We start from the raw sequence: 26,123 nt of genomic DNA, 5'->3' as shown, positions 1-26,123 counted from the left end.
CCCATCCTTGGAACCATTCCAGTCCCAGGTTGATTTGGGCTCTGAGCAACCTGCTCTAATTGAAGATGTCCCTGCTGATTGCAGGAGGATTGGACCAGATGACCTTTAAAGGTCCTTTCTCATCTGAGTCTATCCATGTGTCTATGAATTTTGGACCCCTTGCACCTCTTTGACCTCCCAACAAATCCTGCCTGGTTGTAAAGCATCATAAAGCCCAAGGCTGTAAAGTATCACAGCCCCATGCCTGTGAGTTGTTGAAAAGAAGTGAGATGGTCCCACAGCAAAGAAACCTTTCTTGGAGGCCAGCTCAGCCCTAGTGCATGCCTCAGCCCATGCATCCTCACCTGCTGGGAGACAGAGAAATGGTAACTCTAGAAGATGCTGTGATGGCTAAAACAAGGGGGGGAAAATGAATAAAATCACTGTTTTCAACTTTTCAACCCACTTTTGGCAAAGGATGGCTTGGGTTTTCAGTTTCATGAAGCCTCAAAATGCCCTGATGCAGCTCAAAATCATCAGGGCTTAAAGCACCCTGGGGACTGCTGATTTTGCTGTTTCCTCAAGGAAAGGCCCATTCCACCTACTTGCAGCTCTCCTGCAGTTCACCACTGGTCCCTGAGCCCCCTGTGCTCAAATGGAGGGACCACCCCAGCCTGAGGGAAGGCCATCCCAGATATCTTAGGTGTATTTGAGTTGGAGGGGAAAAAATGTTTGTGGGGGTTTCTGTTCTACCTCTGCTGACTTTTGGACTTAAGCAAGGTCAGGTAAGATGGGTGGTGGGAATTCATAGAATAGGATCATAGAATCAATAAGGTTGGAAAAGACCTCAGAGATCATCAAGTCCAACCTGTCACCCAACCTCATGACTGCTAAACCATGGCACCAAGTGCCACATCCAGTCCCCTCTTGAACACCTCCAGGGATGGGAACTCCACCACCTCCCTGGGCAGCACATTCCAATGGCCAACAACTCTCTCTGTGAAGAACTTTCTCCTCTCCTTGAACCTAAACTTCCCCTGGAGCAGCTTGAGACTGTGTCCTCTTGTTCTGGTGCTGGTTGCTTGGGAGAAGAGACCAACCCCCTCCTGGCTACAACCTCCCTTCAGGTAGTTGTAGAGAGCAAGAAGGTCTTCCCTGAGCCTCCTCTCCTCCAGTCTTGCTGCTGTAGGAGATCTCCATGAAGTGTGTTTTTCTGGTGGAAACCAGGTCAGAGAAGGAAGATCTCCTCTTGAAAATGCAAAAAACCACCTCCAGACCCCCAGGCAGAGGATCTGGATTTCTGATGTGAAAAGAAATCAAGCAAAGTATCCTTCCCCTTAGGAGCCAAAGATCCAACCTATGTCAAGAGGTTATAAAAATATGACAGGGAGGGGGTCAAACCTCTTGTTTTGCCCAGCCTGTACTACAAAAGCCACCTCCTCACTTGCTGGCCATGTCCAACATGGGGTGAGCCAGCTGTCCCAGTTTTCTTCTCCTCTATTGGCTTTACTCTGGCTCTTGGTGAGCCAAGAAGATTTGCAGACTGAGCTCTGCTCACCTCTGTCTCTGCGGCTTCCCTCCTCCACAGGGCTCAGATCATTTTTCACATGCCAGCCTTGCCTGCAAAACTGGACAAGTTGTATGACATGGTATCACAGAAAGGCTGAGCTGACACCTGTAGGCATCTTGACTAATTAGCCTGCACCTCTGACATGCTATGGAAACTTCTGCCATTCCAGATTCCTGCCTCTGGTGACATCAGTCCCCTCAGGACAAAACCAAGCACACCCTGCTCCTCTATCTTTTATCTTCCATGGAAGCTGTGGCTATAAAGTCTTAATGAGACCTCAGAACGAGGCTTCTTGTAATTAAACTTGCCGCAGACAACCCAGGGGCTTCGTGCAGGAGGAAGGCTTCAGGTGGGTGACACCTCTGCCTTTGGTCTGGGCAGCTGTAGGTGTTCCCCAGACCACGGCTCCAAGGGCTGGAAAGCTAGCTGGAGTCACCATCCCTGGAGGTGTTTAGGAAGAGACTGGATGTGGCACTTGGTGCCATGGTTCAGTAGTCATGAGGTGTTGGGTGACAGGTTGGGCTTGATGATCTTCGAGGTCTTTTCCAACCTTCTTGATTCTGTGATTCTAAGATGTTCCCATGTGACACTTTTTGTCTTACTGGTGAAATGAGGAAGGGATTCCAAAAAAGGCATTTTGGACTAAGGCAAAGGCAAACCAAGCTGGGATTGTCCCTCTGTACTTGGCAGTGGTGAATCCTGGGTTCAGTTTTGGGCACCTAACACTGAGGGGCATTGAAGTGCTGGAGCATGTCCAGAGAAGGGCAACAAAGCTGGTGAAGGGCCTGGGGAATGAGTCTTGTCAGGAGATATGAGGGACCTGGGGTTGCTTAGCCTGGAGTAAAGGAGGCTGAGGGGAGACTTCCTTCCTCTCTACAACTCCTTGAAAGGAGATTGGAGTGAGGTGGAGGTTGGGTCTCTTCTCCCAACAAATAAGTGGCAGGATGAAAGGAAACAGCCTCAAATTGCGCCTAAAACTGTGCTGGTGAGGTTTAGGTTGGATGTGAGCAACAATTTCTTCATGGAAAGGGTTGTCAAGGCCTGGAAGAGACTCCCCAGGGCAGTGGTGATGTCTCCATCCCTGGGGGGAACTGAAAAGCAGTGCACCTGTGGTGCTGAGGAACATGGTTTAGTGGATAGCTGGCAGTGCTGGGTTAATGGTTGGACTTGGTGAACTCAAAGGTCTCTTCCAACCCAAACCATTCTATGATTCTGAGGGCTGGGTCTTAGAACTCTGCAAGTTTAAGCAAGGTGGGCAGCAGAAAGACTTGGCCAGCTGGGATCTAAGCACTCACGGGAACTGTGGCAGCTTCTGGTTTGCAAAATGTGATGTTCCACCTGCCCAGAGTCTGCTCTCCCAGCACTGCTCTGTAAGGGACTGCAGTGAGATGGCCATGGAAGAGCTACCACACCACAGTGCTTCACTTCTTCTCCTAGAGCCTTTCTACACTGATCCTGCAGGATTATTTTCTGCAGATGAAATGGTGAGCACCTTGGTTTCTGCAGGCTGGATGCTGGAGTACAAAGGACAAAACAAAGCTGGGGTTTCATCCCAGGAAGCCCAGTGCCGTGGCAAAAGCCTTTGGTATTAGTCTCTTTGTCTTTCTGTCAGGTAAGGAGAGCCAGCTCCCACCTTGTCCCTGTGGGGATCAGTTTTCTGCAGGGGGATGTTATCTGTGCCCCCAACCCTGCCTCACCCATCAGGCTGGTGGATTTGTAACGTGGCTTTTGGCCTTTGGCCAGATCCAGTTACTGCTGCTTGCCCTGGAGAGGAAAACATTGACACAGAAGGAAACAAACCACCCCGAAGTAAAAGCTCTTCGTTTCCGTGCAGCATTTCTCACCCTTCAGGGATGTGGTCCATGGCTGGTGGTGCCCTTGGTTTATAGAATCTTACAGAAGAGTTTTGGCTGTAAGAGACCTTTAAGATCAAGTCCCAACTCATAAACCAGCACTGCCAGGCCAGCAATAAACCACGTCCCTCAGCACCACATCTACACAGCTTTTCACTGCCTCCAGAGATGAGGACTCCGCCATTGCCCTGGGCAGCCTGTTGCAGGACAACCCTCTCCATGAAGAAACTGATCCTCATGCTCAGTGAGAGTGGGTCTTGGCTGGAGGGGAGATGTAGAACAGCCTGGAGTTGCTCTGCCTGGTCAGGGGTCCCACTTGAGCTGTCCTCCTGAGCAATGTCCTCTCTTTCATGCTCCGTGCCTTGCTTTGGGCACTCAGACATGAAGCGCCCTGAGGAACAGCTCCCATGGATGGCCACAAACCCAGAGGTGAGTCCCAGCAGAGCCTGCAGCACACAACCAGCTGCCATGAGGAGGCTGGGGCCAGGCAAGGATTATTTTACCAGTTAATTAGCTGCATGCTGATGGCCACAGAGGCAGGAAACAAAAGCAACTCAGTGAGCCACAAAGTCACGTCTGAGCATCGGCCCCCTCCATTATTCAGGGTGGACCTGCATCAGGTGTCATGCCTTTATCTGGGGCTTTGATAAAGCACTAATCAGCTGCATGTTAATTATTCACAGAGACTATGGCTCACCTTTCCAAACCTAGTGCCAGGACCCTGCTTCTCCCCACTCCTCTCCCTCCTCTCCACGGCTTATGTCTGCCTGTCATAGACTCGTAGAATTGTTTGGGTGGGATGGAACATTTAAAGGTCACCTAGTCCACCCACCCTGCAGTCAGCAGAGACACCTTCAACTAGATCAGGTTGCTCAGAGTCCTGTCAAACCTCATCTGGACCGTTTCCAGGGACTGGGGCATCTACCACGTCTCTGGGCAACCTGGACCAGGGTCTCACCACCCTCGGTCTGATAAATTCCATCCTTCTAGTTGGATCAAATCACCTCTTGCCCTGTTACAAACAGGCCCTGCTGAAAAGTCTGTCCCCATCTCAGCTCAAGCAGGAGCTCCCTTTTCCCACCAGAGTGGACCTGTGGGAAGGACAGCCCACACTCTTACCTGTTGGTGAAGACTTTGCTGTAGTTGAACACCTGGATCTCCAGGATCTCATTGCCGTCGATGTTGCTTGCCACCGGCCAGCGGAAAGTCTGTGGAAAAACAGGAGGAAAATGTCAGACTTGTCTCATGCAGCTGCTGCAGCTGTGATGAGGATGAAGCTCAGATGGCTGACTAGCCAGATGGTGAGACACTGGAACAGGTAGTCCAGAGAAGCTTGTGGATGCCTCATCCCTGGAAGTTTTCAAGACCAGAGAGGATGGAGCTTTGAGCAACCTGATCTAGTGGAAGGTGTCCCATCCCACAGAGAGTTGGAACTAGATGATAGTTAAGATCTCATCGAACCCAACCCATTCTACTCTGTGACCATGGGAAAAGCCTAATTAGCCTAACTTGGCTTGAATCACCAGTAGTGTGGCCAGCAGGACCAGGGAAGGCATTGCCCCCTTTTACTTACAGAATACAGAATTAACCAGGTTGGAAAAGAAAGCAGGAGCAGGGAGGTCATTCTGCCCTGGACTCAGCACTGGTTAGGCCACACCTCGAGTCCTGTGGCCAGTTCTGGGCCCCTCAGTTTAGGAAAGATGTTGAGTTGCCAGAAGGTGTCCAGAGAAGGGCAACAAAGCTGGGGAGGGGTTTGGAGCACAGCCCTGTGAGGAGAGGCTGAGGGAGCTGGGGTTGCTTAGCCTGGAGAGGAGGAGACTCAGGGGTGACCTTATTGCTCTGTGCAACTACCTTAACTACCTGCAGACAGGCAGAGGTTGGTCTCTTCTCCCAGGCAACCAGCAACAGAAGAAGAGGACACAGTCTCAGGCTGCACCAGGGGAGGTTTAGGCTGGAGGTTACAAGAAGTTTTACACAGAGAGAGTGACTGCCCACTGGAATGTCCTGCCCAGGGAGGTGGTGGAGTCACTATCACTGGAGGTGTTCAGGAGAAGACTTGATAGGGTGCTTGCTGCCATGGGTTAGTTGATTAGGTGGTGTTGGATGATAGGTTGGACTCGATGATCTTGAAGGTCTCTTCCAACCTGGTTTATTCTATTCTATTCTATTCTATTCTATTCTATTCTATTCTATTCTATTCTATCCTATATATATATATAAAATATCATTTTTATATGTGAGTTTTTTGCTTCCAGAGGCAAGAACTCAGCCTGAGAGGCTGAGCTACCTGAGCTTCCTTCCAAGCCATGGGTCTCTTGTTGCCCCCCAAAGGCAAGCATGCCCCTTTGCCCAGCTGCTTTAGCATACTGTGGGGTGGGAATGCTGATGCTCCAGATGTGGAGGCAGCAGGGTTGAGCCCTGCATCACTTCCAGGGAAGGCAGGACCGTGCTCAATAGCTTTGAAAGGAAAATGCATATCAAGCAACTTCCCAGGAAGAAATTAGTGACTCTTCAGAAGCAGGCCAGCACCTATTTTTAAGCTGTTTCTTTCCCCTCCTCTGTTTTCTGCAGTGAGACAAGGAAGCAAATGAAAAAAAAAAAAAAAAGAAATAAAATCCTGAAATAGAAAACTAGAAATGGAATAGAGTTATGGAACCGTTTTGGTTGGAAGAGATCTTTCAGATCACTGAGTCCAACTGTTAACCCAGCACTGCCAGGTCACCACTGAACCATGTCCCTCAGCACCACACCTCCATGGCTTCTTATCCCCTCCAGGGATGGTGACTCCATCACTTCCCTGGGCAGCCTGATCCACCTGGTGTGTTTGTACTGGCACCATCTCAACAGAGCCTCAGTTTGGACCCTTCTGTCCCAAGCCTTAGCCAGTAAAAACCAAAGCAAATTCCCTCTGTTGTCTTCATAGGAGGTTAAACCATAGTCCAGTCAGAGACTCTTTTCTCCTCAGAGCACATCTGACTGAGTAGGAGTTTAAGATATTGGAAGTGTTTCCAGAAGCTGAAACAAACCTCTGTTCCTGGACACAGCCAGGGTGTGGGGTTTATTTTTCCTTCCTCAGAACTCCCAGCATCACAGCATGGTGAGGGTAGGAAGATGGAATGGAATGGAATGGAATGGAATGGAATGGAATGGAATGGAATGGAATGGAATGGAATGGAATGGAATGGAATGGAATGGAATAGAATTAACCAGGTTGGAAGAGACCTTTGAGATCATCGAGTCCAACCTATCACCCAACACCATCTCATCAACTAAACCATGGCACCAAGCACCCCAGCCAGTCTCTTCCTAAACACCTCCAGGGATGGTGACTCCACCACCTCCCTGGGCAGCACATTCCAGTGGCAAATCTGTCTTTCTGTGAAGGCTATAATGATGTGGAGGGGACTGAAGCAACTCTCTGAGGAGGAAAGGCTGAGAGACACCCTCTCTGACCGGGGGCTGTTTAGCCTGAAGAAGAGCAGCCTGAGAGGAGATCTCAATGCTGCTCAGTAGCTAGATAGTGGGGGTCAAGAGGATGGGGTCAAAGCCTTTTCAGTGCTGCCCAGCAGCAGGACAAGGGGCAACAGGCATGAGGAGAAACCCAGGAAGTTTCACCTGAACATGAGACAATTCTTTCCTGTGAGTGTGCTGGAGCACTGGAAGGGGCTGCCCAAAGAAGGTGTGGAGTCTCCTTCTCTGGAGAGATTCCAGACTTGCCCAGACATGGTCTTGGGCAACTTGCTGTGGGTGTCCCTGCTTTATCAGGGAGGTTGGACTAGATGGGCTGCAGAGGTCACTTCCAATCCCTGACATGTTGGGGCTCTGTGATTTTTTTTTTGAAGACAGGCTTTCCTTGACACCCTCTCAGGGAGCTGACCTTCACATAAGAGATGAAAATGGGGCAAATGTTTTAGAGCTGAAGTTTTCCTGGTTAATATATAACAAGCCCTGAGGAAACTCCTGACTCTCATCAATTCAGACAGCCTGGGCTGAAGGAAGGTATCTGGTGACAGGAAACGAAGGCTGGGAAGCAAACACAAACCAGTAGTGCCAGCTACAGTGGCAGGGTTAGAATCATAGAATCAATAAGGTTGGAAAAGACCTCAGAGATCATCAGGTCCAACCTGTCACCCAACACCTCATGACTGCTAAACCATGGCACCAAGTGCCACGTTCAGTCCCCTCTTGAACACCTCCAGGGATGGGGACTCCACCACCTCCCTGGGCAGCACATTCCAATGGCCAACAACTCTTTCTGTGAAGAACTTTCTCCTCACCTTAAGCCTAAACCTCCCCTGGCACAGCTTGAGACTGTGTCCTCTTCTTCTGGTGCTGGTTGCCTGGGAGAAGAGACCAACCCCCACCTGGCTACAACCTCCCTTCAGGTAGTTGTAGACAGCAAGAAGGTCTCCCCTGAGCCTCCTCTTCTCCAGGCTAAACAACCCCAGCTCCCTCAGCCTCTCCTCACAGGGCTGTGCTCCAGATCCCTCCCCAGCCTTGTTGCCCTTCTCTGGACATATTCAAGAGTCTCAATGTTCTTCTTAAACTGAGGAGCCCAGAACTGGACACAGGACTCAAGGTGTGGCCTAACCAGTGCTGAGTCCAGGGGCACAATGACCTCCCTGCTGCTGCTGGCCACACTCTTCCTGATGCAGGCCAGGATGCCATTGGTCTTCTTGGCCACCTGGGCACACTGCAGGCTCATGTTCAGCTGCTGTCAACCAGCACCCCCAGGTCCCTCTCTGCCTGGCTGCTCTCCAGCCACTCTGACCCCAGCCTGTAGATCTGCATGGGGTTGTTGTGGCCAAAGTGCAGCACCCAGCACTTGGACTTTTTGAATGCCATCATGTTAGACTCTTCCCCTCTGTCCAGCCTGCCAAGGTCCCTCTGCACAGCTCTTCTCCTTCTCTTCCATCCACTTTATTCTGTTAATAAGTAGCCTCAAGGGCTGTTCATATTTTGCCCTTGTTTGTGCCTCTAATTTCATAGTTGGGGGCTATTCAGAAGAACTGAGGCTCTTTCCCTCTCTGGACTGAGACAGGTTTGTGTCCACAGAAGGAATTTGCAATGGTCACTGTGCTCCAGCACAAGCATTGGAGTTCTCCAAGGGTGTGATGGCCTCAGGCTTCACATTATCCAATGCAGCTGGGCAGCCTGATGACTCATGGCATCATAGAGTCATGGAATCATGGAATGGTTTGGGAAGAGGGAAGGAAAGAAAGGGTGCAGAGCTGGAACAACATCTCATAGTGCCTGCACTGCTGTCCATAGCTGAATTGATAGCAAGCAGCTCTCAGCATGGAGCTCAGCACCACCTGGAACACCTGTGGGAGAGTCTTCCTGCTCCCTCCCCACTAGCTCCATTAGGAAACACCAGCAGCACCTCTCTGGTACTGGCTTGGCTTTGGGGCTGCTCCCAAAGGCTTCCCTGCTTTCATTACCCTTCCTCCTCTCCTGGCTGACTGCCTCTTTATTCTCCTTGCTGCTCTGATTGTTAAAAGCCTTTTTAAAACGCCCTGTGTGAAGCTGAGCCAAGTGGTGTCTTGCTATTTGTCAGGTTTAGCTGTTTTCATTAGCAAGGGGGAAAAAATAAGACAGACAAATGCTCTGGCAGGATGCAGGAGCCAGACTCTTCCAGTGGGATACCCTCATGGGAAGTGGGAAAGGGCATCTTGGCTAGTCCTCTCACCCCACCTTAAGTCATATCCCCCCCTTTTGAAGCCATATCTCACCCTCTTAAAGCCATGCCTCTCATTTTTTGAGAGATGTCACTCAATTTAAATCCATGTTTCCCCCTTCTTTTTATGCAGCCATTCTTATCCTTGGCTGTTCATCCAATCCTGATCAATCACACTCAGATCAAGGCTGCAGCTCTCCTTTTGACCTTCTTGGCAGCAACAGATAAACCTGTCCTGGTGCCTTCAGGAGAGATTGAATCCAGGCAAAGAAGGTCACACAAGACCCATCCCCAGCTCTCCATGCCCAGCACTGTCCCTGCAGTCCCTCTCCCTCTCCTCCTGTGGGAGAGCTGCAGGACAAACCCCTCCAGGAAGAACCTGTTCTGTTCCTGGCGGTGTAAAACACAGCCACAGTGCCACAGCCCCCCTCTGGAAGAGCCAGCAGCTCATCTTCCCCAGGCTCTAGAGAGGCAAGGCTTTTGCATAATTCATGGGGCAATGAATAAAAATAATTGCAAAAAGAGATAGAGTGAAACCAAACAAATGGGAAGCGCTGGGGCAGCCCAAAACCTGCTGGAGAGCAGGGCCTCATGAATGTTAAGTGGCGGCAGGGAAAGGTGATGTTCTTGTTAGTACTGCCAAAAATCTCTCAGCTTTACATGGACCCACTGTGAGGTCACAGAATCACTGAATGTTAGGGGCTGGAAGGGACCTCGAAGGATCATCCACTCCAACCACCCTGCCAGAGCAGGGTCACTTAGCCCAGCTCACCCAGGAGCACGTCCAGGTGGGGTTTGAATGTCTCCAGAGAGGGAGACTCCACAATCCCCCTGGGCAGCCTGTTCCAGGGTTCTGTCACCCTCACAGTGAAAAAACTTTTCCTCCTGTTTCCAGGGAGTTTCCTATGCCTCAACTTCCACTCATTGCCCCTGGTCCTGTCATTGGGCATCACTGAGCAGAGCCCGGCTCCATCCTCTTGGCACTCACCCTTTAGAATCATAGAATCAATAAGGTTGGAAAAGACCTCAAAGATCATCAAGTCCAACCTGTATATATCTATATATAAACATGAATGAGGTCACCCTTAGTCTCCCCCTCTCTAAGCTAAAGAGCCCCAGCTCCCTCAGTCTCTCCAGCTTGCTTCCAGCTCTGAGATGAGGCAAGAAGCAGCCTCCTCATCCTCACCCTATTTTGGCTCCTCTTGCAATGATCAGCAAGCTGAGCTTCAGAAGCGTTCCCCACCTAGGGTTTAAGACACCCCCCACCCTTCAGGCTTCAGGTCACCATTTTAGCCCACTGTGGGAGGGAAGCAGGAAGAAATTGTGCCAGGGGAAGTTTAGATTGGATGTTAGGAAAAACTTCTTTACTGGAACAGTGGTGTTGGAGTGGGCTGCCCAGGCAGGTGATGGAGTCACCACCACTGGAGGTGTTCAAGGAGCCTATGGACTCAGAGTCATAGAATGGTTTGAGTTGGAAGGGACAAGGGGCAATGGATATAAACCACAACACAGGAGGTTCCACCCCAACATGAGCAGGAACTTGTTCACTGGGAGGGTCACTGGAATGGGCTCTCCAGAGAGGTTGTGGAGCTTCCTTCTCTGGAGACTTTCAAGCCCCATCTGGATGCATTCCTGTGTGACCTGTGCTGGATTCTCTGGTCCTGCTCTGGCAGGGGGGTTGGACTTGATGGTCTCTGGAGGTCCCTTCCAACCCCTGACATCCTGTGATCTAATTTCAACCTCCCTGCCATGGGAAGAGACACCTTCCACTAGGCCAGGTTGCTCAAGGTCCCATCCAGCCTGGCCTTGAACACCTCCAGGCTTGAACACAGCCACAACTTCCCTGGACAAGCTGCTCCAGTGTCTCACCAGAAATGTAGATGTGGCTGCCTCAGGATATAGAATAGAATAGAATAGAATAGAATAGAATAGAATAGAATAGAATAGAATAGAATAGAATAGAATAGAATTGAATAGAATAGAATAGAATTGAATAGGACAGGATAGGATAGGATAGGACAGGACAGGACAGGATAGAATAGAATAGAATAGAATAGAATAGAATAGAATAGAATAGAATAGAATAGAATAGAATAGAATAGAATAGACCAGACCAGGTTGGAAGAGACCTTGAGATCATTGAGTCCAACCTATCACCCAACACCATCTAATCAACTAAACCATGGCATCAAGCACCCCAGCCAGTCTCTTCCTAAACACCTCCAGGGATGGTGACTCCACCACCTCCCTGGGCAGCACATTTAGTGGTCATGGCAGTTGGGTTGGGGTTGGACATGATGATCTCAAAGATCTTTTCCAACCTTAATGATTATCTGGTGCTATGAACTGGGGTAATTTCTGAAGCTTCTGGTTCATAAATGATCAGTGCAAGGAGCCACTTCAGGAATTGAAAGCAGAGGGTAATGTGAAATAAAACCTCACCTCTCACCTTGCTGGTATTAAACTCATTGCAAAAATTCAAGGAGAGCTGAGATGCTGATGTGGGAATAAAAACCCTTCTGCAGAGGGATGAGTGGAGGGCAGGGAGAGCCTCCTCATCTTAGAATATCAGGATCAGAGACTGGTTTGGGTGGGAAGGGATCCTTAAAGCTCAGCTAGTCCACCCCCCCTGCAGTCAGCAGGGATGTCTTCAGCTAGATCAGAGACATCTTCAGCTGGGGAGCAGCTGAGTGCTGCTGCTGGAGGGCAGGGAGAGCCTCCTCATCTTAGAATCATAGAATCAGAGACTGGTTTGGGTGGGAAGGGACCCTTAAAGCTCATCTAGTGTCATCCCCCCTCTGCAGTCAGCAGGGATGTCTTCAGCTAGATCAGAGACATCTTCAGTTGGGGAGCAGCTGAGTGCTGCAGAGATGCAATAGTAACATTTTGTTCAATGAAATTCATCAGCTGGGCTTCTCAGCAATGCCAGGCTGGCTTGCCTTGTGTGTGTTCTCAAAGGGAAATAGCTGCTTTCTTGGACAGCCTCTTCAGTTAATTGCTCCAACAGCCCAAGACATGTGCCATAGCTCATGGCAGGTTTCTTGTCTGTGACCACTGCATCAGGGAGTCATTAAGCAGCACAAGATAATGAGAATCTTAATAGGGGAAGAAGGAACAGGGCTGCAGCTCTGCCCTCTTTCTGCTGTGGCTTGTGCTGTGCCCTACATAAAAGAACAGAATTGTTTTGTTTGGAAGAGACCTTCAAGACCATCAGGTCCAACCATTATGCCAGCACTGCCAGGTCACCGCTAAACCATATCCCTCAGCACTACAGCTGCACAGCTTTTCAACCTCTCCAGGGATGGTAACACCACCACTTCCCTGGGAAGCCTCTTCCAGGCCTTGACAACACTTTGGGGGCAGAAATCGTTCTTCATATGCAATCTGGACCTCCCCTGGCATAACCTGAGTCAACTTCTTCTTGTCCTACTGTTTGTTCCTCGGGAGAAGAGAATGACACCACCTCACTCCAGCCTCCTTTCAGGGAGTTGTAGAGAGTGAGAAGGTCTCCCCAGAGCCTCCTTTTCTCCAGGCTAAACAACTCCAGCTTCCTGTGGAAGGAAGTGTCTCGCAAGAGTCTTGTGCTCTAAACCCTTCATCAGCTTCCTTGCCCTTCTTTGGACACACTCCAGCACCTTAATGTCCTCTGAGTGGAGTGCTTAGCCTGAGGCTCACCCCCATGGGTGTAAGGGACACTAAAAGTAAGAGACACTAAAAGAAAATAGAATGCACACTACTACACACCTGTGGCTCAAGGCTCTCTTCTACCTGTGGTCTTTTAAGCTCTTTAGTCCTTGTCCTGACGTGCACTGGTGCCCATCCTCTCCTGCATGGAGGATCGGGGGGCTCAGATCATGCTCCAAGATCATTTCTGTAGTATGAAACACTCTGAGTAGCTGGTGTCTGGCATCCCACCAAGCCTGGGACAGTGAGTGAAGGCTCCAGAGCTTCACTGGGATTTGCAGACTTGAGTAGTCATGAGGTCTGTGGTGACAGGTTGGACTTGATGTTCTTTGAGGTCTCTTCCAACCTTGGTGATTCTGTGATTCTGTGACTGGGATGTTCAGAGCTTGGCTTGGGTGCTGCAAAACCATTGTGTGGCACCAAGCACTTGGAGCAGCCAATGTCTCACTTGCCACCAAGCTTGAGAGAGCGAGTGGAGCCTTCAGAGCTTGGCTGGGATGGTCAGAGCTTGGCTGGGATGCTCCAAGACCGCTTATGCAGGACCAAACACTTGGAGTAGCCAGTGTCTGGTGTCCTACTAAGCCTCTGACAGCAAGTGGAGCATCCAGAGCTTGTCTGGCAAGCTTTGAGATCTCTGTGCAGCACCAACACTCAAAGATACCAGCATCTGACATCCCACCAGGCCTGAGAGCCAGTGAGCAGAAGCTTCAGCATTGGCAGGGAAGGATCTCCTCATTCAGATCACAGGGTTTGTAGACACAGGTTACTCCAGCAGCACTCACCTGCTTGGTTGTTACTCACATCAGCAGTTGTACTAACAACTTGCTGTGTGCAGAAATCTGCATCCATTAACATCAGCACCTTCCACTGGCTGCTTTGGTATGGTAGGAGCATGGTTGGAGCCACATCTCCAGCCACCTTCTTGTGCCACACTGAACCCTACTAACCCTGGAGCTGTCAGAGGCAGACACCTTCCTGCCCCCATTATGGGCTTCCCCTGCTGAGGTGGCCAAGAAGGCCAATGGCATCCTGGCTTGCATCAGGAACAGTGTGGCCAGCAGGAGCAGGGAGGTCATTGTGCCCCTGGACTCAGCACTGGTTAGGCCACACCTTGAGTCCTGTGTCCAGTTCTGGGCCCTTCAGTTTAGGAAAGATGTTGAGCTGCTAGAAGGTGTCCAGAGAAGGGCAACCAAGCTGGGGAGGGGTTTGGAGCTCAGTCCTGTGAGGAGAGGCTGAGGGAGCTGGGGTTGCTTAGCCTGGAGAGGAGGAGGCTCAGGGGAGACCTTATTGATGTCTACAACTACCTGAAGGGAGGTTGTAGCCAGGTGGGGGTTGGACTCTTCTCCCAGGCAACCAGCACCAGAACAAGAGGACACAGTCTCAAGCTGCACCAGGGGAGGTTCAGGCTGGATGTTAGGAAGAAGTTCTTCCCAGAAAGAGATATTGGCCATTGGAATGTGCTGCCCAGGGAGGTGGTGGAGTCACCATCCCTGGAGGTGTTTAGGAATAAACTGGATGGGGTGCTTGGTGCCGTGGTTTAGTTGATTAGATGGTGCTGGGAGATAGGTTGGACTTGATGATCTCAAAGGTCTTTTCTCAACCTGGTTAATTCTATTCTATTCTATTCTATTCTATTCTATTCTATTCTATTCTATTCTATTCTATTCTATTCTATTCTATTCTATTCTATTCTATTCTATTCTATTCTATTCTATTCCCTCCCTGAAATTTTAGGGCAGATGAGATTAAGCTCTTTGCCTACATCCTGGAGCAAAGCCTAACCTAGGCTGGGGCTGCAGAGGGTCAGGAGAAGCTGAGTGCACTTCTGAATGCACAACCTGGGATCACTGTGGGATTTATCAACCCACATCCCTGGAGCCAGGATGGAACCTTGTTTTCTGGAGCTTCAGTCTTGTATTCTCCAGCCCCTGGGAGTGGGTTTATTGTCTAACCAAAAGCACAAAGCAGAGGAAACATCCATTCTGTTCTGCAAGAACATTTCCCTCTGAAATGTGACTTTGTAGCAGCTCCACTCTTCCCTGCTTGTGTGGGTGACTTTATTTCAGTCATCTCAGAGTGTTTTCTTGATAACTGCTTAAGAGAAGGCTGCATGTTAAAACCACACAGAATTGTTCCAGCTGGAGGAGACCTTTAAAACCATCAGGTCCAACTGCTAGCCAAGCACAGCCAGATCACCACATCTGCACAGCTTTTCTGTCCTCCCAGGGGTAGTGACTCCACCACCTCCCTGGGCAGCCTGATCAACTCAGGTTTCAATTCTGCCTCTTTTCCTAGCTGAAGAGCAAACAGCACTAGGCTAGCATCCAAAGCAGGGGAATACCCCTGCTGGGAGGACAGGCTGACAGAGTTGGGGTTTTTCAGCCTGGAGAAGAGAAGGCTACAGGGAGACCTCATTGTGGCCTTTCAGCACCTAAATGGGACCTAGAAGAAAGATGGGGAGGGACTCTTTAGTGGGACCTGTGGTGACAGGACAAGGGGTGATGGTTTTAAACTTAAAACCAGGGGATTTAGACCTAGACAGAGGGAAGACATTGTTTACTCATTTTGAGCACAAGTTCCTTTGCCTGCTGGCCAGCAAAACCCCAATTACCATTCTGTGAGGGTGGTGAGACACTGGCCCAGGTTGCCCAGAGAGGTGGTCAAAGCCCCATGCCTGGAACCATTGCAGGTCAGGTTGGATGGGGTTCTGAGCACCCTGTTCTAGTTGAAGATATCCCTGCTGACTGCAAGGGGCTTGAACTAGACCACAGAATCATAGAATGGCTCAGGTTGGAAGGGACCTCAGAGATCATCTCCTCCACCCTCCCCACCATGGGCAGGGGACAGCTCTCAACTAGACTCGGCTGCTCAAGGCCTTGTCCTCCTTTAAAGATCTCTTCCTACCCAAACCACTTCATGATTCAATGTTTCTATGATAGTCATGGCAAAGACAACCAGATGTGCAAGAGAGAGCAGGAATAACACACATTCTTCTCTTACCTCATCAAACCTGGCCTCATCCTCACAGTTTTCAAGCACTCGGGTGTAGAAGGAGAGCCCTGGAAGAGAGGAGGGGAAGAACAGATTGGTTGCAGTCAATAATGCCAAGTCCCTCAGCTGTTCCTCAACAGACTTCTGCCCTAGACCCTTCACCACCTGCTCTGGTTGCCCTTCTCTGGGCACACTCCTGCACCTCAGTGTTCTCAGTGGGAGTGAGGAGCCCAGAACTGAACCCAGGACTCAAGGTGCTGTCCCCCCAAGTGCAGGGGGACAATCCCTGCCCTAGTCCTGCTGGCCACACTGTTGCTGATCCAAACCAGGATGCTGGTGGCCTTCTTGGCCACCTGCTTGGGGCAGAAAGAAACTGGGGTTGAGGTCTGCATGGGTGGCCTTGGTGGGATACAGTCTGCTGGCATCACTTGGGATGGGGAAAAGGCATCTTGGGGACATTTGTGTAGGTGCAGGGGAGATGCAGAGGGGGGACATCCTACACAAGAGGGTGAATCCAGCTTTCTCTCCCCCACAGCAGTGCTAAACATCAGGTTAACCTACTTTAAGAACTAATTAAGAATGTTTTTCCAGAGTGTGTTTAATTGGTGTGTTCAAGTCTTGTCCCCTTTGTTGCAGAGCAATGAAACAGAACAAGGGGATGGGGATGATGGCACCTTCTGCAGTGGCTTTTACAGTGACAGAGAGACAAGGCTCTGTTGGAGAGTCTAGCAAAATCTACAAAGGTGCTGAGGGGACTGGAGCAGCTCTCTGATGAGGAGAGGCTGAGAGACCTGGGGCTGCTTAAGCATCTGAGCCTTGGTGTGAGCTCAAAGGTAAGCAGCAGAGCACATTCACAGAGATAATTAGGAGATATGCCCAGGTAAGAGGATGAAGCAACTGGTAGGGAACAAGCAAGGAAGCAGTATCAGGGGGAAGAGGCTTCAGGGGAGACAATCTGCCACTCAAAAATATTTCTCCTAAGGTCATAGAATCACAGAATCAATAAGGTTGGAAAAGAGCTCAAAGATCATCAAGTCCAACCTGTCACCCAACACCTCATGACTAAACCATGGCACCGAGTGCCACATCCAATCAGCTCCAGGGATGGTGACTCCACCACCTCCCTGGGCAGCACATTCCAATGGCCAACAACTCTCTCTGGAAAGAACTTTCTCTTCACCTCCAGCCTAAACTTCCCCTGGCACAGCTTGAGACTGTGTCCTCTTGTTCTGGTGCTGGTTGCCTGGAAGAAGAGACTAACCCCCTCCTGGCTACAACCTCCCTTCAAGTAGTTGTAGAGAGCAAGAAGGTCTCCCCTGAGCCTCCTCTTCTGCAGGCTAAGCAACCCCAGCTCCCTCAGCCTCTCCTCACAGGGCTGTGCTAGAGGCACCTCCCCAGCCTCATTGCCCTTCTCTGGACATGTTCAAGAGTCTCAATGTCCTTCTTAAACTGAGGAGCCCAGAACTGGACACAGGACTCAAGGTGTGGCCTAACCAGTGCTGAGTCCAGGGGTACAATTACTTCCCTGCTCCTGCTGGCCACACTATTCTTGATGCATGCCAGGATGCCATTGGTGTTGGGTGATAGGTTGGACTTGATGATCTCAAAGGTCTTTTCCAACCTGGTTAATTCCATTCCATTCCATTCCATTCCATTCCATTCCATTCCATTCCATTCCATTCTATTCCATGTTTCTTGGCAGGACATGACACCACTCCCTTCTTGCTCCCACAGGTCCAGAGCTGGGAGCTTCTCCTCATGCCTCAGTTTCTCCCCTTTGCAAAATGCAGGCAGTGCAGCTGGAGCTCAGAGGGGCTGTTGGCAATGTGGGATCCCTGGGAGGAGAGGAGCAGCCTTGTTCCATCACCATCCCACGCGGCTGTCAGCCCCTTCTCGAGGAAGGCTTTTATCAAGGCTGTGATATATTCAGCTCCCACCTGAGCTGAAGCTGAGCAGCATCCCAGAGTGCTGCCCACCTGCACAAGGCAGCCTGTCACACCAGAGCTGAACTCCTTCTTTGACTGCTCTTCATGCAATAAGAGATTATTTCAGCTGAATGAGCAAACACCCACTCTGGGAGCTCTGCCTCAACCTCCAGGCTGTGCTGCCAGCAGGTGAGGAGAAGAAGAAGGCTGGGTGGTACCTCGACTGGGCAAAGAGCATCCCTCTCTGCAATGCTTAGCAACTCCAGAGGAACCGGACTACTGAGGAGTATCTGCACAGCACGCAGCCTGTGAGCTGCTGTGAGGAGCACGGGAGGATGCCAGGCTGGGGGAGGTCACCTCACTCCATGCTAAAGGGGTCTAAAGCTCCCTCTAGAGTCACTGCAGAAAAGGCAGGAGACTCTTCCCTCTGGAGAACAGCACCAAAACCCAATCATGCCCACCGGGCTGTTGCACTGGGTCTGGTGCTGAGGGGCCAGGACAACATGCCTGCTCCCAGCCCGTCCCACCTTGTTTAATCTCATCTCGTTCAATCCCGTCCCAGAGAAGGTACAAGCCTGAGGCTGGGCTGAGTCCTGGTTGGAAGGAAAAGACATGTACAGCCTGGCTCATCATTTTAATCCATCAGCAAAGACCCAGCCAGGGATGTAAAGAGTTTGTCAGGGAGGATGAGGCAATCAACAGGGCAAATAAAGCAGCTTCTCAGCAGCGCTGAACTTACTATGCTGTGACTCTGCTGCCCACCATTCCCAAATTCTCAAGGGGCAAGGCCACAGCAAAGCATTTCCTGAGCCACAGAGACACTAAACACCAGAAGAGCTCTGCCTTAACTATGTGCAGTGTGCTGGGATGCTTCTATGATCACCTTCAGGGTAGGGCTTGGCAGGGAGCAGTCCTTGTTCCCACGTCTGAGACCTGCTAAGCACCACTTAGTACAACACCACTATGGCCATGCCCAAAAAGCCCTGGAGGCAGGAAAGCCTTATAGAATCATAGAACTGCTTTGATTGGAAGAGACCCTTAAGACCATCAGGTCCAAACATTAACCTAACCAGTCCTAATCCACCTGCCTGCTGCCTTCACTGGCCCAACCACACACAGGATTGCTTCCTAGCCCACATCTACTACCCTTCTAGCAGTAGGATTTTACTAACCACAACCTCAGGATCCAGCCCTGCTGGGTCTGGTTACCAGGAGCCCCTCCTCTAAGACCAAGCACACAGGAGGCATGGACATCAGCTTCCAGGATGAGCATGGCAAGAGGCATCCCCAGCTGCAGCTGTGGGTGCTATCTGCTACATTCATAGAGTGAATTTAACCCTCTTCTTTGCACAGAAATCAGCTGCATCAAACTGCTAGGGAAAAAGAAACATTCAAACCCTACCCAACTCTCCTCAAACACTACACCAAATGTCTCCCTTGGCAAAGAAACATCTAGGAGAAGGTCAGGGTGTTATGGCCTAGCACCAGGGAAGAAGACACAGCTGTGAAGCTCAGTGCCATCCTCCCTGGATGGCATGACAGGGATGGGGACCCTGCACCGTGCAGGAGCCAGCTCATGCCTGGGAGGATGATGGAGATGGGAGCACGTGGGGCCTGGAGAAGTGCTCCAGTACCCCCCATAAAGGCTCTAAGAAGGGAATTAGCAGAAGCTCAAGGGGATGGGTGAAGCAGGAGCACACAGAGGCACAGGACCACACAGAGGCACAGAACCATGTAATGGTGTTGCTTGGAAGGGACCTCTGGGCATCATCTAGTCCAATCCCCCTGACAGAGCAGGGGCATTCACACCAAGTTGCCCAGGATCACATCCAGGAAGGTTTGGAATCTTTCCAGAGAGGAGATTTCACAACCTCCCTGGGTAGCCTGGTCCAGGATCCTGGCACCCTCACAGGAAAGTATTTTTGCTCCATGTGCCAGTGGAACCTCCTGGGTTACAGTTTGTGCCCATTGTTCCTTGTCCTAGGCACCACTGAAAGGAGTCTGGCCATGTCCTCTTGCCCCCCAGCTATTGATCAGCATTGAGAAGATCCCCTCTCAGGCTGCTCTTCTCCAGGCTAAACAGCTCTGGATCTCTCAGCCTTCCCTCATGTTCCAGTCTCCTCACCCTCTTCACAGCCTCCACTGGACTCTCTCCTGTAGTTCACTGTCTCTTTTGACCCAGAAAGTCCAGAGCTGGATCCATGACTCCAGAGTATAGTGGGAGGAACACCTCCCTTGACCTGCTGGCTACACCCTTATGAATGCACAGTAGAAGACCATTGGTCTTTTTGACCATGAGGGCACATGAACACCAGCTCCAGAACAAGAGGACACAGTCTCAAGCTGTGCCAGGGGAGGTTCAGGCTGGGTGTTAGGAAGAAGTTCTTCCCAGAAAGAGATATTGGCCTTTGGAATGTGCTGCCCAGGGAGGTGGTGGAGTCACCATCCCTGGAGGTGCTTAAGAAGAGACTGGCTGGGGTGCTTGGTGCCATGGTTTAGTTGATTAGAAGGTGTTGGGTGATAGATTGGACTCAATGATCTCAAAGGCCTTTTCCAACCTGGTTAATACTATTCTATTCTATTCTATTCTATTCTATTCTATTCTATTCTATTCTATTCTATTCTATTCTATTCTATTCTATTCTATTCTATTCTATTCCATTTCTGCCTCATGGGCAGTTGGTTGTTCACCAGCACTCCCAGATCTTTCTCTGTGGAGCTGCTTTGCAGCAGGTCAGTCCCTGAGCTGCACTGGAGAAGGGCTTATTCCTCCCCAGGCACTGTGAGTGAAGTGCTGATCTCAAAGTACCTCGGAGTGGAGGTCATTCCCATTGCCCACCAGCTGAAACAGAGTTTCATGATGGCTCTTATGTCAAAGCAGGGATGGATAATAGATCCTGCCCATCCAACAGGGCCTGTGCTAGGCTCAGATTAGCCTACCCAGAGGGGTTGTGGAATCTCCTTCTCTGGAGACTTTCAAGCTCCATCTGGAGACTTTCAAGCTCCATCTGGATGCATTCCTGTATGACCTGTGCTGGATTCTCTGGTCCTGCTCTGGCAGGGGAGTTGGACTCCATGATCTCCAGAGCTCCCTTCCAAACCTTAACATCCTGTGAGGACTGGAATTGTGGGCCCTCCTGTGATGAAGAAAACTCATGGTGGCCTTTAGTCCTCTTGCTAGAGGAAGCAGTGAGCTTTCACCAAGGGGAGCTTAGGGCTGGGGCTACTGCAGGCTTCACTGTTGGCCAGGGATGTGATCTGTTCCACTGCACTGATGCTGGGGGGGACAGGGACAGAGATTTTAGGGGATAATTGCACTTTTTAATGGCTCTGCTGCCATTAAGGCTATGCAGGGAAGGCCATTTCAGGCTCAGGTTACTGGCTTGGCTTGGAGGTGATGGGCAAACCCACTCCTTTGCATTCACCAAGAGGAGGGGTTGCCTTTTCCCACTCCTCATGCTGCCAAACCATCCCACACCCTCCTCTGCCTGCCTGTGGGCTCCCACATGCTGGAGGCCAGCTCTGGCAGCAGGCAGTGAGCTCATGTTGAGCCTTCCCCAAGCTCTTAGATGTCTGGAAAAGGTCTGGCTGCTGCTGAGGGCATGCATGCGTGCCGGGAGAGTTCTTGCTTCTTTAGCACCTTCCCATGGAAAGCTTTAGAGCTGGTGCTGATCAGAGCACAAAACCCAAAGCTGCAGCATTCTTTGAAGACATCCAGGTTCCAGCATAAACCAGAGTCCTCCTCCTGCTCCTTCTACTGGCATTTGGTGCCCAGCTATGTGATCAAGCCCTTAACCCTTCCACGAGAGCCCAGCTTCACCACATTGAGGCATGGTCCCGCTCCGGGGAGGGTTTGGTTGCCCTGGGACTGCATTCCCTTCCCCCTAGACGAAACCCTCTCCCTAGGAGGGTGGTAAAGGTGGCAGGGGAGGGAGCTGCGGTGTCCCAGGCTAGGTACAGACGGGCAGGGGTACACCGGGAGAGCAGCTGGGCAGGATGGTGCTCTCACGCCCTGGTCACAGAGGGGTGTGCAGCCCTTAAAGCTGCCGGGCTCTCATCCCCCCTCCCCACCCTCCGCACGGCCGCGGTAGGGAAACTGAGGCGGGGGGTCAGGGGCGGCAGGGAACGACTCATTTCCCCCCCACTTCCTGCCCGATACCTCTGAAAGCCGCTTTGGCGATGCGGTCGGCTCTGCCGCGGAGGCCGGAGACGGTGCGGAGCTGCAGCATCAGAGCCATGGTGCGGAGCGGTGCCGGGTGCTCTCCGTGCGATGCGCGCTGCGCGGCAAACTGCGCCGTGCGGTGCCCGGCTACCAGCTGCGATCCGAAGCGCGGTGCTGTGCCTCCCCCCGGCCCCAGCGCTGAATTATTCAGTAGCGGCGCTGCCCGCCCTCCCCTTCCTCCCCCTTTCCCTCTCCCTTCCCTCTTTTCCCTTTTTCCCTTCCCTCCCCACCATGTAATAAGTTTTTTTCCCAGCCTCAGACGGTGGTGGAATTCCCTCCTCCAGTAGGACTCCTCCAGAGTAGGGGCCACAGGGGTTCTCCTGCCCTACCCCTCCCCTTTCCCTTTCTCCTTTCCCTTTTCCCTTTTTTCCCTTTTCCCTTTTCCCTTTCTCCTTTCCCCTTTCCCTTTCCCTTTCCCTTTCCCTTTCCCTTTCCCTTTCCCTTTCCCTTTCCCTTTCCTTTTCCCTTTCCCTTCCCCTTCCCCTTCCCCTTTCCCTTTCCCTTTCCCTTTCTCCTTTCCCTTTTCCCTTTATCTTTCCCCTTTCCCCTTTCCCCTTTCCCCTTCCCTTTCCCTTCCTCACCATGCAATGAGCTTTTTGCCAGTCTCAGCCAGTGCTGGAAACTCCTCCCCACCAGGATCCCTCCATGAGCAGAAGACACAGGGGTTCCCCTTCCCTTTCCCCTCTCCTTTTCCCTTGCCCTTCCTTTCCATTGGTCTCACTCCCCTACTACCACCTGGAGCCACCAAGGAGATCTGTCACTACTGTTAGCATCTCCCAGGGTCAGGTGGGTGGGCTGTGAATCCTGTGTGTGTCATTTCCCTCCCCTGCCCCAGCCCATGGTGATGGAAATAGGGTCACTGGACCATGGCCCTTCAGTTGGACCATGGACAAGTTTGGACCAGAGCATGGGACATATCTAGCCCAAGGAATTCCAGAATCCCAGTATGGTGAGTGTTGGAAGACACCTCTGGAGCATCTAACCTCCCCTGTCACCCAGGGTCACCCACAGCACCACAGCAGGTTGCTCAGGATAGTGTCCAGGTGGATTTGGACTCTCTGGAATCTCTCCAGAGAAGGAGATTCCACAACCACTCTGAGCAGCCTGGTCCAGGACTCTGGAACACTCACAGCAAGGAATTTTCTCCTCATGGTCAGATGGCACCTCCTGGGTTCCAGTGTGTGCCCATTGCACCTTCTCCTGTCACAGGGCATCACTGAAAAGAGTCTGGCCCCATCCTCTTGACCCTTTAGGTATTGATCAGCATTGAAAAGATGCCCTCTGAATCCTCTCTTCTCCAGGCTAAACAGAATGTTCCTGCCAACGGGAAAGTGCTTGTTTAAGTGTATGAGGGTGAAGAAACTTGAGTGTGCTGATTCTCATCAGGTGCCTAACTGCCTCCTGTCAGCCTGGCCCTGAAGTGAGGAAGCTGTCACATGGAGGGAGAAGGTGGTGGTGAAGGCAGCAGAATGCAGGGTGCCCACTGGTGAGAGCTCAGGACAAACAGGTTGGTGATAATATTGAGAGGGGAAAGTGCAGCCTGAGAATGAGAGTTTGTGCCTGTGTAAGTGCTCAGGGGGTGAGACCACAAATGAGCCAGAGGAGGGTTCAGGATGTCTGACACTGTTAAAACAGCATTTTTCAGTCCCTAGGTGGTGTTTCTCAGCTGAGCCATCCAAGCTGAAGCTGCTTTTAGCATCACAGAATCGTTTTTAGATGGAAAAGGTCTTTAGGACCATCAAGTCCAACATTTAACCCAGCACTGCCAGGTCACCGCTGAACTGTGTCCCTCAGCAACACATCCACATGGCTCCAGGGATGGGGACTCCACCACTGCCCTGGGCAGCCTCTTCCAGGCCTTGACAACCCTTCTGGGGAAGAAATTGTTCCTCATGTCCAACCTAAGCCTCCTCTGGCACAACTTCAGGCCACTTCCTCTTGTCCTATCATTTGTTACTTGGGAAAACAGACTGACTCCCAGCTTGCTCTAACCTCCTTTCAAGGAGTTGGAGCGTCCAAGAAGGTCTCCTCTCAGCTGCCTTTTCTCCAAGCTAAACAAGCCCAGATCCTTCAACCAGTCCTCAAGAAAACTCTAGACCCTTCACCAGCTTTGTAGCCCTTCTTTGGACATGCTCCAGCATGGAGAGATTCAGACTAGATAGAACAAAGATATTTTTCCCTTTTATATGCTGAGAGTGGTGAGACACTGTCCCTGGTTACTCAGAGGGGTGGTAGATGGCCATCCCTGGAAACATTCCAGGTGAGGGTAGACAGGACTCTGAGTAACCTGCTCTAGATGAAGATGTCCCTGCTGACTGCAGGGAGGTTGGACTGGATGACCTTTAACAGTCCCTTTCCACACAGCTTATTCAATGATCCTATCAAAGTTTGTCTGCTCTTGGCTGAGGGATCTCCAGAGCTCCATGTTAACTGGGAGGGTAGAAGTCCTATACTTGCTCCCCTGGTGATTTCACCACTCATCATTCCCATAAAACAGGTAATGAAGATGAGCAGAAGCAGCATTGGAACCTGACCACAATCTCAACAAGGACTGTTGAAGTATGAGGAGTTAAAAAAGTTCCCTCCAGTGGGAGATCTAGAGAGTCCTGCCTGTCATTACACATCCAACTGCCAGGTTCTGCACATTGGCCACATCAACCCCATGCAGTGCTACAGGCTGGGGTCAGAGTGGCTGGAGAGCGGCCAGGCAGGGGTTGATAGCAGGCTGAACATGAGCCAGAAGTGTGCCCAAGTGGCCAAAGAAGGCCAAGGGCATCCTGGCCTGCATCAGGAACAGTGTGGCCAGCAGGAGTAGGGAGGTCATTCTGCCCCTGGACTCAGCACTGGTTAGGCCACACCTTGAGTCCTGTGTCCAGTTCTGGGCCCCTCAGTTTGGGAAAGATGTTGACTTACTGGAACATGTCCAGAGGAGGGCAACAAAGCTGGGGAGGGGTTTGGAGCACAGCCCTGTGAGGAGAGGCTGAGGGAGCTGGGGTTGCTTAGCCTGGAGAAGAGGAGGCTCAGGGGAGACCTTATTGCTGTCTACAACTACCTGAAGGGAGGTTGTAGCCAGGTGGGGGTTGGTCTCTTCTCCCAACACCAGAACAAGAGGACACAGTCTGCAGCTGTGCCAGGGGAGGTTTAGGCTGGATGTTAGGAAGAAGTTCTTCCCAGAAAGAGAGACTGGCTATTGGAATGTGCTGCCCAGGGAGGTGGTGGAGTCACCGTCCCTGGAGGTGTTTAGGAAGAGACTGGCTGGGGTGCTTGGTGCCATGGTTCAGTTGATGAGATGGTGTTGGTGGTAGGTTGGACTCGATGATCTCAAAGGTCTTTTCCAGCCTGGTTAATTCTATTCTATTCTATTCTATTCTATTCTATTCTATTCTATTCTATTCTATTCTATTCTATTCTATTCTATTCCATTCCATTCCATTCCATTCCATTCCATTCCATTCCATTCCATTCATTAACGAGCACAAGGAGAAAATGTCCTTCATAAACAGGAATTTTAGGTTTTTGCAGCCTCTCTTCAGTTTTCATGTCACTGCATGTGAACACAATTACACCCCCACCTCTGAATCATTAGTAATTGCTCTTATTTACTACAGGTTTACACCAAGGGAGAAGGAGAAAGGACCACTTGCTGTGGAATAATCAGGCCTTAACTAATCCCTTCATGTGCACCTCCCACAGCACCATCATCCTGTTAAAAGAAACCCAACTGCACAGGTCGAAGACATCAGCTCATGATGATGGCACAGAAAAAGTCCCCCATTAATAAACTTACCACTTCTTAACTCTTTTCCCTCTGTTTTTTGGTGGCTTTGTTTGTTTGGTTTGGGGTTTTTGTTGTTGTTGTTGGGTTTTTCCCCCCCGGTTCTCTTCCCATGAGCTTCCTTGTCTGTCAACCCCCTAGAATCCTTTCTATTAGGTACAGAATGTTGCAGTGGTTTTCTTTTCCCTCTTTGTTTTAGGTTGGTTTTGCCTGAGACTTGAAGACAGACACCACATGCTGGGGCTGGGGCTGGTTTTGGTCCCTTTCGTCATCAGGAATCTCTGGGGCAGGCTCCAAGTGATGTTTAAATGCAATTTAATATCATTGCCAATAATCTGAATGAGAGGATCAAGAGCACCCTGAGACAGTTTGCAAGTGACACAAAGTTGGGCTTAAGTGTTGGTATCTGCTGAAGCACCATGAGGATCTACACAGGGATCTGGCCAG

The 26,123-nt window shown here is 50.8% G+C and overlaps 1 protein-coding gene across 2 annotated transcripts in view; it reads right to left on the bottom strand.

Annotated features, from left to right (window-relative positions):
• The window catches only part of OTOF (otoferlin), a 113,501-nt gene extending 91,505 nt beyond the window's left edge, over window positions 1-21,996 (bottom strand). For both annotated transcript variants that reach the window (XM_054179780.1, XM_054179779.1), the window contains exons 1-3: window positions 21,839-21,996; window positions 15,764-15,822; window positions 4,522-4,610 (exon numbers count right to left, since the gene is read on the bottom strand). In XM_054179780.1, coding sequence (XP_054035755.1) covers window positions 4,522-4,610; window positions 15,764-15,822; window positions 21,839-21,917 — 227 coding nt within the window. In that variant the 5' untranslated portion in view covers window positions 21,918-21,996. The remainder of the gene's footprint in view (window positions 1-4,521; window positions 4,611-15,763; window positions 15,823-21,838) is intronic.
• Window positions 21,997-26,123: the final 4,127 nt, after the last annotated feature.

Source organism: Dryobates pubescens, chromosome 3 (genome assembly GCF_014839835.1).
Source record: "Dryobates pubescens isolate bDryPub1 chromosome 3, bDryPub1.pri, whole genome shotgun sequence".
In the NCBI taxonomy this organism is placed as follows: domain Eukaryota; kingdom Metazoa; phylum Chordata; class Aves; order Piciformes; family Picidae; genus Dryobates; species Dryobates pubescens.
Note: the sequence above shows the minus strand (reverse complement) of the source record. Positions and strands in the feature narration are given on the sequence as shown.